General features: G+C 43.4%; 1 protein-coding gene across 1 annotated transcript; it reads left to right on the top strand.

Moving 5' to 3' along the window:
* Positions 1–418: 418 nt before the first annotated feature.
* NPEPL1 (aminopeptidase like 1) lies at positions 419–16,204 on the top strand. The gene is made up of 12 exons (XM_030503004.1): positions 419–744; positions 1,781–1,966; positions 3,131–3,301; positions 5,949–6,038; positions 6,720–6,801; positions 7,520–7,662; positions 8,208–8,285; positions 11,557–11,657; positions 12,282–12,405; positions 13,505–13,681; positions 14,353–14,463; positions 15,296–16,204. Exons 1-12 carry the CDS (start codon positions 595–597, stop codon positions 15,452–15,454), a joined length of 1,572 nt encoding a protein of 523 aa, XP_030358864.1. The 5' UTR covers positions 419–594; the 3' UTR covers positions 15,455–16,204.
* Positions 16,205–16,761: the final 557 nt, after the last annotated feature.

The following is a 16,761-nucleotide window of genomic DNA, read 5'->3' as shown; positions in this document are numbered from 1 at the left end:
CCATCGAGTGGCTTGAGTTGGAAGGGACCTTAAAGCTCATCCAGTTCCAACTCCCTGCCGCGGGCAGGGACACCTTCCACCAGACCAGGCTGCTCCAAGCCCTGTCCAACCTGAGATAGCTGGGTTAATACTCGGACCTTTCCCTCTCCGTACGGTTTGATGCCTGCAGTAGGATGAGCGCCTTGCTCAGCAGCGTTACCGGGTGTTTTTACCATTTCCCTCTATAACCCCCTGATCTACCCGTGCGTTCTCCGAAACCCGGGTCAAACACAAAGGCCTGGCACGAAGCCTTTTTGCAGAGCAGAGCTCCCAGCGCGGTGCGGGGAAACCCCGCTGCAAACGTGGGGCCGGGTCGGAAGGCGACAGCGGGGGCCTCCGTTTTCGCGGACCTCGCCCGCTCCCTCCGCCGCATCCGGGTCCCGCGGCCCGCCCGGCCCGGCGCGCTGCCCGCCTGCGGTGCCCGGCGCTGCCGCCGGGGGCCGCCCGCGCCGCCGTGGTGCCCGCCCCGCGGAGCCGGCGCCGGGCGCTGGGGAGGAGCCGAGCGGTCGGGCCGGGCCGAGCCGAGCCGAGCCGGGTCGGGCTGGGGGCAGGAAGATGGCGAACGTGCAGCTGGAGTTCCAGGCCAGCGCGGGCGAGGCGGACCCGCAGAGCCGACCGCTGCTCGTCCTGGGCCAGCTCCACAACCTGCACCGCCTGCCCTGGGCCCAGCTGCGGGGCAAGTTGCAGCCGCGTGTCACCGAGGAGGTGAGGCCGGGCCCGGCGGGAGCGCGGTGGCCCCGTCCCCCCCCTTCATCCCTGTGATGCGGCGGCCCCAACGCCGGGGGAGCGCGGCCCCCGCCCGGCACTGCCCCAGGGTCCCCCCGAGGCCGCGCCCGCCCGCCCCGGCCCTGGGTGGCCGCGTGGTGCGGGGCAGGCGGGGTCTCGCCCGGCCTGCGCGGCGCCGGGCCTGCCGCGGCCAGGGGCCGGCCCTGACCCTCAGAGCCCGAGGGTTTACCGTGTGAAAGCCCCTCGGAGCGGCCCTTAACGGGAAAATAAAGGGGAATGAGCCGGTCCCCGCTCAGCGGGCCGGGCTCGGGCACGGCGGCGGGCTGCGGCCGGAGCCTGTTGTTGCGGCGGGACCCGCGCAGCCGTTCCCCGGCCGCGGGTGAAGCACCGCGGCTCCGCTCCCCCCCGAGGGGTCCGCAGGTAACGGCGTTGCCGGGCTGCGCGCTCTCCGGGAGCGGGAGGCCGAGCCGGCTCTGCGGGGTGGCAGTGCTGCCGAGGGCTCAGGTGCCTTGTGGCAACAGGATAAACGTTTTCCATCGCGGCTGCTGGGTCGCTGCATGTTTGGCAGGTGGTTCTGCTGCACTCCCTGGTCTCTTACAATAGTATTTAGCCTCCTTTTTTCTTTTATTTATTTGTTTTTAATTAAATTACTATGTGAAACAATAACCGAGGACTAGGAAATCAATCATCTGTTTATCACTAGTAAAACTGTCTGAACTTGAAGCTCTGAAGCAGCCTTTGCATTAAGTGGTGTGGTTTTACATTTTAATTCCTGTGGCTTGTAAGAGACGCTTGTAATGGAAAGCGCATTTGTATTTTCTGGTTAATAAACAGATTTGTCGTATTTCCTGTTTCTTTTCACTCAAGAGGTTATTGCATTTAAAAGCGTGCACACAATTTCTTTGTTTCCAACACTTAAAATCTTGTAAAGAGTGACAGAATCTAGTGGGAATGAGATGGGAAGAAAAGTCTGATGCAATTCTTTGTCTTTAAACTCCTTTTTTTTACTCCCCAGATATGGCAATCCGCTTTAAGCACTCTGAATCCAAACCCCACCGACAGCTGTCCTCTCTACCTGAATTATGCCACTGTGGCCGCTTTGCCTTCCAGGGTCAGCCGGCACAACAGTCCATCTGCAGCTCAGTTCATCACCCGCCTGGTTAGAAATTGCCTTCCAGGAGGTGTCAACAGATGTATTGTTGTAAGTGGCTGTTTGAAAATGCTTCCGGTGAAATGTCTAGTCAAGTATTTTCTCGACTTCTCATGATTTTAAGCTGTCTCCAAGGAGACTGGAGGTGGGCAAGTCTTGCAGATATAATTATACTGATATTTATAAGTGGTTTTGCACTGACACATAAACAAGAGCTAACTATAACAGCTTATGCACGCTCAAGCAGTTGGAGGGAATTAAGGCTGGATGTGTGTGGAATGTTTTCAACTAGAAATGGCCATGCAAAGGGAATCAGTAGTGGCTTTTTTCAAACTAGGGTTTATGACATTAGCATGTGCTTTAGAAGATTGACATAGCCTGTGTGCAGGGTGCCGTGTCCATACTGTGTAACCCATTTATGGTGCTGTTTTGTGTTATTCAGTGAGTTCTAAAAGTCTTGATGCAAATAATGCTCTAGTGTGAGTCATTTGCAGGACAAGCTCTTGGACTGCTTTGGTCATCTTCTCTATGAGCCTGAGGAACTTGTTATTTTTCCTGTGGCCTCCCCAGATTGATTCAGATTCCTAGGTTGTTAGAGAAGACTTACAGTCAGTGTCAGTAACAAAATCTAATAAAGCCTTTCACTTGGAAAACTTATTTGCAAGAGTAATAACTCTACTTAGTAATTTTTTCCCGTATAGTTAACTTTGAAAATATTTAGCTATAACTGCTTTCCATTGGTAATTTCTATAATGAACTTCAGGACAATGTTCTACATGTTTAAAAGCTTTTGGATTAATCTTAGCCACATTCTCATATAATTTCCCTCTGTTTCATTTGTTTTATGAACACATATTGATGGTTCCCAGGCTGGTTTTCGTTGTCTTGATCTGTGCAATTAACCTGTGTTAATTGCACTAGTGTAATTAAAGCAGTCCAGCTCTCTTATGAGGATGTACTAATTCCTGCACAGTCATGTCCAGCAGTGTAATTCCATATGGGAAATGAGCAGAATCAGTTTGATGTGGTAGTGGTTGTACTGCCACTCCATCCATGCAAAGGATAACATATGTCTTCATTCAGACATCAGTTATTTCCCACCCACCCCAGTTTTTTATTGCCTCTCTTCACCAATAATATCACAGGTCCTTTCAAATGGAGTCTTCCACATCCCTGGTGGAGTCTGATGTGTTTGTATCCTGGCTTGTGTTTCAGGTGGTCTGTGAACGGTCTGAAGTCTTCGCTTCTGCTTGTGCGTTGGCCAGGGCATTCCCGTTGTTCACACATCGGTCCAGTGCGTCGAGACGCACAGAGAAGAAAACTGTAACAGTAGAGTTTTTCCTGGTTGGACAAAACAATGGACCAATAGAAGTGGCAACACTTAAAGTAAGATTTTGGGGGTTTCCATCATCTTTTTTTTTTTTTCCATTATTCATTGAAATATCTTCTATTTGTTTTTCTGCAGTTTATTGCATGCACAAATGCATCTGTCTCAGGCTGCATACAAATAGGTGTATCTAGAGTAATAAATTATCCTAGATCAAATTTCCTTGAAATTGATCAGCTCACAGCACCTGTGAGTAGAAATATTGAACATGTTACTGCAGAAAAGGCTGAGGATGTTATTCAAAATTTAGATTTCAGGGGTGGAAAACACGAAACAAATAGCACCAAGAAAATGTCTCCGTTGTCATGTTTATCATAGATGCGAATAGTGTATTTTTAGCTTTTAATGTTACATTGCTTTTGGTATGTGGGCTTCTCACATTCTTTTACCCGGGCAAAATTTGTTTGTGGCTGTACAGGTGAATATCACAGTGAAGTCACTAAAAATTGTTTATTATGGAATCACATATGGCCTTTGCTATTTCGATCTAATATTACTCTGGCTGAGTTTTTCTAGCAGAGCTGTAGCAAGAAACCAGACCCTAAGAAATTGCATAGCTTGGAGATGAGCTATACATAACAGCTAAATAATTTAAGTCATGTTTCAATAGCAGATAAGCAAAGACTGTTTCCCTTGCACGTGACTATTACAAAGAGGAAACTCCACATCAGGTAACTTTTAGTATGTTAAGTCATTCCTCTACAAGATCCTGACTTAAAAGCTATTCCAAGGTTTGCACTTAAGCTGTTGGGCAACCTCCTGTTCAGTGCTCCAGGTTCTGTGTATCAGTAAAGATGGACATTCACTTAGCTGATCAGTCAATGAGGTTATACAAATTCCTTAAAAATTTTGGCAATGGATTTGGCAAAGGATACAGTTTTGCTGCATCTGAAAGTCACAGAATTGCAGCTTTATGGTATTTTTTTTTCCTTTCAATATCTTTTCCTCCATACTTTGTCCTTACTCTGTGAATTGACTTGGCCACAGCAAATGATGCCAGACCGTTTTCAGGAAGGTGACAAAGACAGAGGTGCTGTGAGTACAACTGTTGGTCACTCAATTTTTCCATGCCTCAAATCAGAAAAACTATAACTGGTGTAAAAAATATGCCCTTTAGGTAGGTAGATTCCAAACTACTTGGGTTATTTATAACTTAAAAAACAAAGCTGAAATTATTTCTACCTCCTGTTCTTGCCCTTGATGTTAATGCCAAAACTATTACTGGCTTCCTCCAAGCTAAGTTTTCACCCTTAAAATTCAACCAGCACCAGACAGCTAATGTACAGCATGGAAGAAGCATGTGGTAGGATTTTTTTAGCTAAACCTTTCCCTCAGCATGTTGGTGTATTTTGTACCTACCGCATTGTCCAGGATATTTTACGATGAGGACTAGCAGGGATTATCATAGTTTTACAGGGCACTTATAGAAGCTGTCATTATCCATGTTCGCGTGAGTACCCTGGAAGCCAAACCCAGGCAGAGCTTATTTCTGTAAGTCATATTGTTTCCCCCAGACTTGGCTTTTGGGATAGAGCACGTCCGTTCACCTGCATGGCCCTAATGGTGAATCACTCCTCTCCAAAGTTAGCTTGCATCCCAAGGAGGCCCTTACGCCTTTAGGGGAAGTAAAGCAATCAAAAGTAATTGTAGGGAATCGGGCACCATTCCAAAGCAATCCAGTGTTTGAGTCTGCTGGAAGACAGAGTGTACAGAGTCCTTAGGCCAGTCTGGCCAAGCCAAACTTCAGATACCTCAGCACAAATGACTACCCAACACATCAGATTCCTTCAAAAGCTATCTTGACTCTCCCATCCACTGTGTGTGGTCTTCAGTGTAGTGTGGCTACTGGAAAGCTTGAACAAAGTTTCCTACCACCTAGTTTTGTTTCAAGTGGTTGATTCACAGGACTTAAAAGTTGAAGCTTAGTGTCTGGTGCCCTCATTGTCCTTTTTGCCAGGAGGCTGCTTCTTTAAGGAAATGGCCTCGGCCTGCTCACTGTCAACTGTTACGATTCTGCCTGCTCTTGCCTAGATAAGTTTTTACTCAGCCCCTTTGAGGATCAGTCTATTTTGCCACAGGGATGAGGAAACAGATGAGATGAACGCATGTTTTACACAAATATGAAATATTCCACATTCCCCAAGGGTCTGCCATATACAGTGTCTTATGGTAGTAATCTTTATTGCACTCAGCCGCTCTGCCCGCCGTGTAAACTGTGGTTTCCCATGTTGTAGATAACATACTCTCTGCAGGTTTCCAACCTGAGCAGCCTACGAGATCATTGTGACTTCCTGAATTGTCTTCCTCTTATCTTTATTTTCTCCACCTCGCATTGCCTTCTTGGTCTCCCTTTGATAGTGGAGAAGGCTACTAATTTTACAATATCATTTTGCTGTGGGAAAGAATACAGTTGCTTAGAAATTACAGCACAGGGAAATATAACTTAACACATACAAAAAATAATGGTTAGCGTGGTTGACATTATTTAATATCATACAGCTGCCTATGATTGGTTGCAGTTAAGCATTAATGTGCTCCAGAGGAGCCACACATCTGGTGTACACTGCATAGGTCTAAATGCAAAAGCAATGCAGAAAACGAGCCAAACCACGGCTAGTTCTTACGTGTCCTCACTTCTTTTCATAGTGTCTGGCAAGTGCTACAGAAGGAGTCAGGCTGGCTGCTCGAATTGTGGACACCCCATGCAATGAGATGAACACAGATAATTTTCTGGAGGTAGGTAGTAACACCTGATGAGTAAGAGTTACTAATTGTGAGTCTAGACTGCAGTAATCAAGAATTAGTGTTGTTATCTCTTAGCAAAACCTGTATGTCAGCAGTGGGAAGCACATCAAAGAACCTAGACAAAGATGCAGAGGCTATTTCTTTGGGCTTTAATATTTCATAGAACTTTGCTAAGTTGGAAGGAGGCTGAGTGTACAGCTTGGATTAAGGCGCTAGGAGTCAGAAGACACGAGTTCTTGATTCAGTCATGACACTGGCTTCTTTGCCAGTGCTAGTTTTGTCTTAAGCCTGATGCTGATAAAAGTTTCTGAAATTGTAGGACAGAAGTTGACATGTTTCCAAATGAGTTTTATCATGAAGATCTGGAAAATATTCCTGTCCTATGGCATCATGATCCAATAGAGTAAACAGCTGGCCTTTACCTCTGAAGATTTCTTTTATTGGCGGAGCTTAAAGGTCAAATTTCTGTTTCATGCCATAGTAAATCAAGGATGTCTCAGTGGAATTAGGCCATTAGAAAACCAGCACCACTCCCAAAATTGTGAATGTTTGTATGTATATGCATGCAAAAATCACACAAAACCCTTAAGTGGGTACCTATAAGTATGGAAAGACACAAATGTGTCCTTCTGATAACTGACTGACAATATCCTTTTTCTTTTAACGATTAAGGAAATCAAAAAAGTTGGCAAGGATCTTGGGATTACTCCTACCATTATTCGAGATGAGGAGCTGAAAGAAAGAGGCTTTGGAGGTATATCTTGTTGAAAATTCAGCTTTGTTTCCTAGCAGTTAATTGGAATGTTTTGCCATCTCCATTGCAATCATAGAATCATAGAATCGTAAGGGTTGGAAAGGACCTTAAGATCATCTAGTTCCAAGCCCCCTGCCATGGGCAGGGACACCTTGCCCTAAACCATGTGGTCCAAGGCTCTGTCCAACCTGGCCTTGAACACCGCCAGGGATGGAGCATCCACAACCTCCCTGGGCAACCCACTCCAGTGCTTCACCACCCTCACAGTAAAGAACTTCTTCCTTATATCTAATCTAAACTTCCCCTGTTTAAGTTTGAAGCCATTACCCCTTGTCCTACCACTACAGTCCCTAAGGAAGAGTCCCTCCCCAGCATCCTTGTAGACCCCCTTCAGATACTGGAAGGCTGCTATGAGGTCACCACGCAGCCTTCTCTTCTCCAGGCTGAACAGCCCCAACTCTCTCAGCCTGTCTTCATATGGGAGGTGCTCCAGCCCTCTTATCATCCTCGTGGCCCTCCTCTGGACTCGCTCCAACAGCTCCATGTCCTTTTTATGTTGAGGACACCAGAACTGTACGCAGTACTCCAAGTGAGATCTCTCTCTCTTATTTGTACATTTCTGAAACAGTTTTATTGACCATAGTATTCCAAGAAAATAGGCACAGGTTGCTCCCACAGTTTTTCTTATGCACAAGTGGCTTAATTCCATGTTTTCCAGGTATCTATGGAGTTGGCAAGGCAGCTCTACATCCTCCAGCCCTGGCAGTTCTCAGTCACACTCCAGATGGTGCTACACAGACCATTGCATGGGTGGGCAAAGGTATTGTGTATGACACTGGAGGACTCAGCATTAAGGGAAAGGTACATAAACACTTGTTCTTCTGCTGCCTTCGCTCATGGTGTTGTTTTCTGATGGAAATGATTCAGTTAATGTCTGTAGGAAACCAAGGTATGTTTATTTGGGTCGACACTTGATCTACTGTCATCTGTATGGACACAAACTATCGGGGAGAAGACCAAATAGGATTCAAGGAGCACTTTACACTTTATCTGTTAAATACCTACCTGATATTTTGCCCATTGCTAGGAGAAAGCTGGAAACAAAGATTTTTTTAATTTCTGATTTTGGACATGGATCCAAAACACATTTGAGTTGGCCTCAGTGTGAATACTGTAAACAACCTTTTTCTTTTCTAACAAATTAGCAGCAGAGGTTTAGTATTTTCCAGTGTTAAGGTAAAAGCCAGTAATAAGCAGATGCACATGTTCTGTGTTTCTGTTACAGCTGAGCACTGTCAAGACCAGAGGTTCAGAAGCATCAGAAACACTAGTTTTTAGCAGGCATTGCTATGAAATTTTCTTCTAAAGAATAAAAAAAATATAAACCTATGGTTGTCTTTAAACAGACTACTATGCCTGGAATGAAACGAGACTGTGGTGGAGCAGCTGCTATTTTGGGTGCCTTCAGAGCCACTGTAAAGCAAGTAAGTAAAATGTGTTAATTGATATCATGTTATGCCAGCATTGCCAGGGAGCAGTCTGGCTTTTGGATATATTCCTGGATATGGAGGCTAGTCTAATCCTGGAGATCTGACCTGCCACTGCTATTAGTGATCTTGAGCCCCTCTTTCAGGAAAATACTTCAGATCTTTACTGGGATCTTAAGAATTGTGAGAAATTCCTTGAGTGCAATTTTTTTTTTTTTTTTAAGAGTCTTTCTTAAATGTCAGGGTTTGTTCTCTGGGCTCAGTGGTTTCTAGTTCCTTGAATCAGATTTATACTTGAGTTATTCAGTGCTGATTTTGTTTAAACTGTGGGATTTGGGGCAGCTGTCATCACCTTAGCAAAGAAGGGGATGAGTGACTCTGGGATATAAAGTCTGCCCATATTCCAAATCCTGTGCCAGTTCTAATGCTAACCTGCTGGGGAAGTAGCAGCTCTTGTCTCATCGGGAGCTGCTTGTTGGTTTGCTGCTGTGGTCAGAAAGTAGTATGGGAGCTGAGAAGAAGCCAGGTATTGAAATATGAAGAATTAAAAAAAAGAAAAGCATGTTGTGCTTTAACAATATGAGCTGGGGAAAAGAAGTGGCTGCTGCCAAAAAAACTCTGCCCTCTCCACAAATCCAGTGACTGAGTCTTGCTGACAGAGCAGCTATTGCGTCCAAGGAGTATACAAAGTTCAAAGAACATTTACTGCTGAAGATTAATGCATAGATCTGATGGAAGCTTTGTCCAAGGGATGCTCAGTGCCAAATTCCCATTTCTCAACAGTTTAGCTCTGTGCCTTGGCCCTAGCAGCATGTTTGCTGTGGAAAGGTTGTAAACTTCACAGTTATCTGCAGAAACTTCCAATTGAAAACAGATTTGTGAGCTGCATCTTAGACAAAATGGCTTTCCATAACCACGTCTTTCAGAAAGTTAGGTGATGTGTTTGCAAGGGACAAGAGCTAGAACTTGAGCAGTGCTTTGGGAGGGTCTGGGAAAGCCATGGATGTGGTATGTTTTTTCAGTGATTCAGTTCTTGTTTCCAAAGTAGTTTTGTGTGCAGTTACCTGCACTGAGAGAAGTTGCATTCACAATCACAGTAAGTGATCTGTCATTTCATATGCAATTATTATAACAATGAACAAACTGGCAGTGATATGTTTCGACAAGTTGAGCCTGAGTATGACAGACTGTCACACCTCACAAGAAATCTGTGCCTTTATATGTAAAAACAAAAGAAATATCACTGCTTAATTTTACAACCTCATGTAAGAAGACCTGTTAATGAAATCCATGCAGAAAATGTATTCAGATAAGCAGTGGCAAGAATTTGTCAATGTTACTGGTTCAAGACTTTTTTTTTAATACTCTTAATAATGTAACTCTAGAAGAGGTTTACATTAGCTGTGCTTTGTCACAGAGACTGAAGTTGGAAAGATGTTGCATAGAAAGCTCAGTAGGAAGAGGGGCAGAGGTTGTTAACCATCTTCAGAAAATATCTGCCTAAACGCTATTCAACAGTTTTACAACGTGATTTGAAAAAGGCTTTGGACAGCAAAATAAAGCAAGTGATTTTTTTCCTAGAAAGATGCATTTTATCCATTGTGAACTTTCCAACACAAGGGAGAAGAGAAAAACATTCACTTAAAATTTTCAAAATCCTTCTTGATCCTCATGTTAACATAGTGAATCCTGCTTTGAAAAGCTACAGATAGAAGGGATTCAGGAAAAGGCAACTCACACTGGAAGCAGGTTTTCATTTTTTTGACAGTAGATTAACCACGTCTCCTACTTGGAGGAGGAAAACTTGGTGCAGTCCAGTGAGAGACTGTGAATAGAGTAAGGTTTTTGCTGCACAAACTGTTTTGGAAGAGCAAAAGGTCATAGATGGAAGGTTATCTCATCAACAATGCTGTTTGCCCACTGGCTTCTAGATGCTGCCTATTATTTTTGAAAGGTTTTGATTGATGCATTTGCCCTTTAGCCTTCACAACATGAGCTGATTCAGCAAGTCCAGATTTCTTTAGCTATGGACTTTTATCAAGAGATTAACAGTAAAACTGACCCTTGTTTCCCTAGGAATTTGATGGTTTTAAGGCTAACTATCCCAGTTTTAGCCAGGTTTTACTTGGAAAGAGAGAGGATAGATCCTGGTAGCATGTATCTGACCTGTGGTGCAGGTTGGATGCTGAAGGGCAGTGAACTCTGTGAAGGTGAGAGATCCACTGAGACATGGAGTTTCCACCACATTCCAGGATTGCCACAATCAAAATTACTTTCCAATAAAATTCTCAGAGATAGAATCTGTTCACTTGGGGTTGGTTTTTTAGGGAAAGGATACAGTAAACAAGTGGCTGCATATTAGCATTTATTATTTCCAAAATTTTCCACTATTACTGTAGGTTCTTCCCAGCATGGCAGAAATTATGGCAAGGAGCTCAATTTCTCTAATGGCCCCAGTTGTATCTTTGTTGTTATTGGAGACTAAATAAAAACAATTGTAAAAACAGGATTTGGAAAGTAATCCCAAGCATCCTCACTGGCTGTGTAATGTCCTCTCACAAGCTTTTTAATTGTCACATTAAAAGCATCCATTGCTGGATCGTTCCTTTGTAGTGGCTATGAAAGGTGGAGTTACACAGTGCGGATGTGTTTGTGATCTCTGTTGTGAGTCAATTTTAGGGTTGTGTTAAAATCAGGTGATTGAAGCATTGCATCACTGGAGATGTATTCTGCTGGTTTTCACACCACGGGTACTGTTACTTCAGTGATTTAGGGTTTGGTTTTGGTGAGCCTGGCAGTTATCTGGTGAGCTCAGGGAAAGATCTTACTGGAGCTGGCTGTAAAGAGCTGAACATGCTCTTCCCAGGGAATCAGGTTTGACTAAACAACTCCTTCCAGTTGCACCTGCACATTTCATACAAAAGGTGTTTTAATTTGGATACCTTGCCACTGAGAGAAGGTTGTACTGATCACTACTTAATTGTCAAGGACTTTCTAGGTCACTGCCCCATTTGTCTGTCACGTGCGTATAGGCTTTTATTCACTCTTCTGTGAGAACTCTAAAACCAGTATTAGATGTTACCTCCTCACCTTCTTTCTATAGCTCATGGCCTCAGCTTCAAGATACAAGACGTTCCTCATAGATTTCCCAATTACCCATGTAATTAGTGGCATTGCTGTCAAGAAGTCATGATCCCTCATTGATTTCAGTCCGAATAAATTAGCTTGATGTGAACCAAAAGCCATTTCTTTCCTATGGTTGTTACAGGGTTTTAAAGACAATCTTCATGCCGTTTTTTGTTTGGCTGAGAATGCAGTCGGACCACGTGCAACAAGACCTGATGACATTCATGTTCTTTACTCTGGAAAGTAAGACTGTATCTACCTTTTTCACAGAAACATTAAGAGGAAATGCCATCTTTGGCTCTGTTTATCTGAGTGCCATGCAGATTGTGAACCTGTCCCTCATCTGCTTCCCTAAATAGTGATAATAGTATTTCCGACAGCCATAGTAGTGAGTTAATGCGAGTGTGCTTAGAGTTTCCTGTTGTTTAGGTAAATGCACATCAAAATGCATATCATATATCATGAGCTGAAGTTTTCTTAAAGCACTCAGGTTTAGGTGTGTTTTCTGTGTCTGTCTGTAATCTGTATGGTCACAGAGGCAGACTACCACTGTATCTCTTCTTGTTTAAAGCAGAGTATGATACCTCTTTGGCAATAATTTGTAAAATCCCAGCTCAACATGGTAGGCATTATACAGGCCCAACAAATAGACCCAACCATGAGGACAGTGCTATTAAAACCCTTTTCCATGTGTGCTCTGTCTGGATGTTTGCAGCTGGGGAATAAGCAGCCATCCAGACTTGCGGAGCCAAATAGGAAAGCACATTAAGTTTGAGTCTGCTTTTTCATCCAGTATTCTAGTCCAGACAGATGAGTTAACTTCCAGCCTGAAGCACTGTTGTATTAAATGTCCTCTCTTCTTCCTAGAACTGTGGAAATCAATAACACTGATGCAGAAGGTAGACTGATTCTGGCTGATGGAGTGGCTTACGCATGTAAAGATCTTGGAGCTGATATCATTCTTGATATGGCCACTCTTACTGGAGCTCAGGTACTGAGGCAGAACTGCTAGCAGACAGGGTGCGTCCTTCTGCTGTTTGTGCATTATATGCTGCTTTGCCTCTGTCCTGCTAGTCTTTGGGGGAAAGTAGATATTGTGAACTTGTGCTTGATGGTGGGTTCCTAAACTTGTGCAAGAGAAAGTTACCAGCAGCAACCCCAGAAATCCTCTCTGCATGTGACATATGCCACGAGTGTGTGACATTTATAACTGCATTACTCAAGCAGGAGGTTTTTTGTTCTTCATGCAGTTCTTTTTGCTTTTGCATACTTAAAGAAAAAATTGTATCTTCCTGATGACACTGGCAGCTGATGTAAGCGATTCAGTACTCAATGTTTGCAAGTCAGTAGCTTTATAATCAGCAGAACTCATTTGATGATAGTCATGAGGAATTTTCTTGTCCATAAAATGGCTTATGTTGTAAGTCATACACAGAATGATACAAGTGTACAAATTTAATGCTTTTACTGTTTAAAATCTATTCCTGTTTTATAGGTTATGTTGATGAGCGGTGATTCTTGTGGTTTAATTTTCTAGAAAATGAATTGATCTTCATATCAGGAGGAGAAATGGTGGCAAATTTTAGAAGCATGGATGTTGCATTCGTTGGTGTAAACATCAATCCTTTGAAAATTTCACATCATTATCCTACTGGAACACTGGTGTGGTGGTGGCTTCTGTGTTTTGTATATTTGGAAGGAAGCAAATTTTCCAATGAATGAGGATGTTAAATTCAGACTGCTTGTGTGATTGACACACATAGCTCTGTAAAGTGGGGTATCCTCTGTAAAGTGATACAGTTTGCTTGCTCAGTAACTACAAAGAAACATATTTGTGGAACAGTGGTTTGAATAGGCCAGACAAATGCAGACTATTTCGCTGCAGAATGGATTTACAGAAATGTTAAAAGATTCAGAGTAGCTACAATGCATTTGTAACACTAACTTCTTGTGGAATAGTTTTGAGACATTTTTTTCTTAGTGGTTTTGTTAGATGGAAAGCAGCTGTTAGTGCTGAGAGGGAGTAGTACAGAGTTATTGTACCCAGCACAGTTAAGGTGAATCCTGAGTATATTCTTATTTCTCACTAGGGAATTGCTACAGGAAAGTATCATGCTGCTGTCCTTACCAATAACGAAGAGTGGGAGAAGGCTTGTGTTAAAGCTGGCAGGAACTGTGGAGACTTGGTCCATCCTCTTGTGTATTGCCCTGAGCTCCACTTCAGTGAATTTACCTCTGCTGTAGCTGATATGAAGAACTCTGTGGCAGTAAGATTTTTTTTCTTTTAGATTTCATTTATTACATAAAAATGTGTGTTTTCTAGACAATGCGCTGGCCTGTTGGTAGCTGGCTGAAAGCTTCTCGTGTGGGATGTAATCGTAGAAATGGGCCATGTAATTATGGTCTTCAGGGTCTTTTACCTGGGGATTTTGCAGGCTGTGTGTTATTACACTGATATTTAGTGTCAATTTTAAACAGGGTAGCTTGTTTAATCTTCAGGCTGCTTGTCTTTAAGCATGGTCTTAAGACGAATGCTAAATTCCTGATTGGAGATCATTTAAGAAGTAAAGACTGGTATTCCTCAGTTCATGTATAACCAGCAGAGGCTGTAACTGGGAATGCAGAAACCAGGAAATTGAGGACAGAGGCCTTGGGGATTGCTGCAGCTGCTTTTTCTGCGTTTGTGAGTTAAGTTTCAAAAACACTGCAGAAAGGAGCTTTGCAAAAGAACTGTTATTGAACAGGAACAGACTGCTACCGGGGATTAAGTCAAATGATTTACAGCATAGTTGGTTTGCAAGACTCTGTTTTAGGGCCATTCATTAAGGTTTGAACTAGATCTGCAGCACTGTCTTTTCTGTAGGACAGAATAGGCAAGAATAAAACATTGACATTTTCTTTTCTTGCAAGACCAACTGTATTTTTATTTTTTCTGCAGGACCGAGACAATACTCCAAGTTCCTGTGCTGGGCTCTTCATCGCTTCTCACATTGGCTTCGACTGGCCTGGGGTCTGGGTCCACATAGACATTGCTGCCCCTGTTCATGCAGTGAGTATATTCCTATGACTTCTGATCCCTTCCTGAGCAGGCAAACTAGGTAAAGGAAACTGCATGGGCCTGCTGATACTCTGAATTTGGTGCCATCAAATTCAAAGCAAGAGAATTGGGTGAAGAGTTCTTTTGAAAAGCATTGACTCTTCGTCTGTGTTGGGAGTTTCTTTGTTTTGGTCTTTTCATCTGTTCATATTTTTCATTTTGATTTTAAAATATTGTAATGGTCGCTTTGATCAGCAACATCTATACCATTGTAAACGTCAACAACTTGCCTGCTTTCTGTTTGTGGCAGTAATCCTACCCTTCCATTTACACCCGTATTTGTTTTTTGAGATGATTTACCAGAGTCGATCATCCCACCTGCTGACCTGCAGCAGAGAAAACGTTTCCTCTTGGGGGTTTCCCCTCCTCCCTTTGATGGAACTTGTGTATATTCTTTTTCCCTAAAAAACAAGCCAGTTTACTCCCCCCCCCCTTCCTTTTTTATTTTTCAACCAGACTTACTTAGCTCATACTGCAAATCCATGCTCCTGCTGGATGGAACATTCCCAGCCCTGAGCTGTGCTAGCATAAGTCCGCCCTCAAGTCAGTGGGAGCTCTGTTCTCACATGGCTCAACCAACATGTTGACTGAATCTAAGCAGCACAGACTCCAGTAGCAGTAAGGGTGCAGAAGCACAAGCTGAGCAGGCCTGCCAGGGACCCAGAGTACTGTCTGTGGCCATGCACCATCACTGCTTTGGTTGAGCGAGTGGTAAACTAAACCTAGATTCAGATTCTACAATCTGAAGTGTGAATTGTTGTGTGGGTTTGTTTTTTATTCCTAGGGTGAACGAGCTACTGGCTATGGTGTGGCTTTGTTGCTGTCCCTGTTTGGAGGGGCATCTGAAGACCCTTTGCTAAACATGGTGTCCCCTCTTGGGTGCAATGGAGAATCTCCCACTGAAGATATGGAGAGGGATTCCAAACGGCGGCGCCTGGTTTAATGCACCCCAGCCCTAAGTGTTGGGGTGCGTGGGTTACCTCACTTTGCACTGATTCATTCTCAAGCAATGAAAATGTCACACATCAGAAATTGCCATGTCTTTTTTTTTTATTACTATTATGATAAGATTTATTACTTGTTTCTGATAAAAACAGCCTGATTACTTGTGTTTTTTTAAATTATTGGTGCACACAGTTGCTGAACAATATCAGTGGTGCAGAGTCCAGGCTCAACTAACTGTATCAGGAAAAGGATACATTCTCCTCTGAGCTCCTCACAAAACCTAAGTGCATTAATGCATGAGAAGCTCTCGCTAGTCTGAAGAAGCAACTGCAGCTATTGCTTAAGAAGCCTTCTGAATTACTTACTAAATGTGAGGTTTTATCAGACGTTTCCGCAGGCCTCACTACATCTCAGAACACAGGACAAGGAGAGAAACTTCTGTAGACTTGGTTTATTCAGTAACAATTTAGCTTAGCAGCAAAAGAGATGTAATGAGAAAGACCTATGGAAAATACGGTGCTCTTTCCGCATGTTTAATATTTTTCTGACCAGTAAAATCAGCGAGAGTGGTCCAGAACGTATCTCTACGTAAATCTTTCACATACAAATTGCAGGATGTATTCATGTTAAATGAGGAAAACAATAGAGGGACTGTGATTGAGTAAAATCGGTTTACAAAGCAGAGTGGCTTCTTGCCACTTAATAAATTTATTATTATTATTATTATTAAAGCAGCTTACATATCCCATGTGGTGTTTCATGGTGTTATTTACACTTCTGAGGACACTGAGTGCTCCAAAAGTTTGTGTGCGACATCATTACTCTGTTCCAGTTCCTTTTCTCAGAACTCTCACATACATGTGAAAACATGTATGTTACTAATAGAGTAACAGCTTATACCGAATGTTTCAGGAGGTCCTGAAGAACTTGTGCTGATTCACTTCATTTGTTTGATTCAACTGTAATCAGGGATGCATAGTATTTGTTCCTGTATAAGCCAGTCACAAGGATCTTACAAGCGCTAGTTGGGCTTGGACACCCATGGGAAATGACTTGCCCCAATTTATGTAATGTCAGTGGCAGAACTGGGAACAGAGTGACCAGGTTTTAATCAGTGCTGGTCCCTGCCCAGCAGTTCAAGCGTCAGCCTTTGGAAACATTTCTTGGCTCAACCAGAGTGTTGATGGTGATAAATCCCACCCAGCACACACTCTTGGCTGCTCTGCAGATAAAGTCAAGCTGCGCTGTGATGGATTACACCTTTCCCTGTTTCAGAGGTGATCTCTGGAGGGAACTGGTGCTAGG

The sequence above is a fragment of the Strigops habroptila genome, chromosome 13, assembly GCF_004027225.2.
Source record: "Strigops habroptila isolate Jane chromosome 13, bStrHab1.2.pri, whole genome shotgun sequence".
Lineage (NCBI taxonomy): Eukaryota > Metazoa > Chordata > Aves > Psittaciformes > Psittacidae > Strigops > Strigops habroptila.
The sequence above is the reverse complement of the archived record's forward strand: the minus strand, read 5'-3'. Positions and strand labels throughout refer to the sequence as shown.

Coding starts and splice junctions, on each gene's coding strand:
- NPEPL1 (XM_030503004.1), top strand. CDS start 595: ATGGCGAACGTGCAGCTGGAGTTCCAGGCCAGCGCGGGCGAGGCGGAC. Junction 745..1,780: donor AGCCGCGTGTCACCGAGGAG/GTGAGGCCGGGC, acceptor TTTACTCCCCAG/ATATGGCAATCCGCTTTAAG. Junction 8,286..11,556: donor TCAGAGCCACTGTAAAGCAA/GTAAGTAAAATG, acceptor TGGTTGTTACAG/GGTTTTAAAGACAATCTTCA.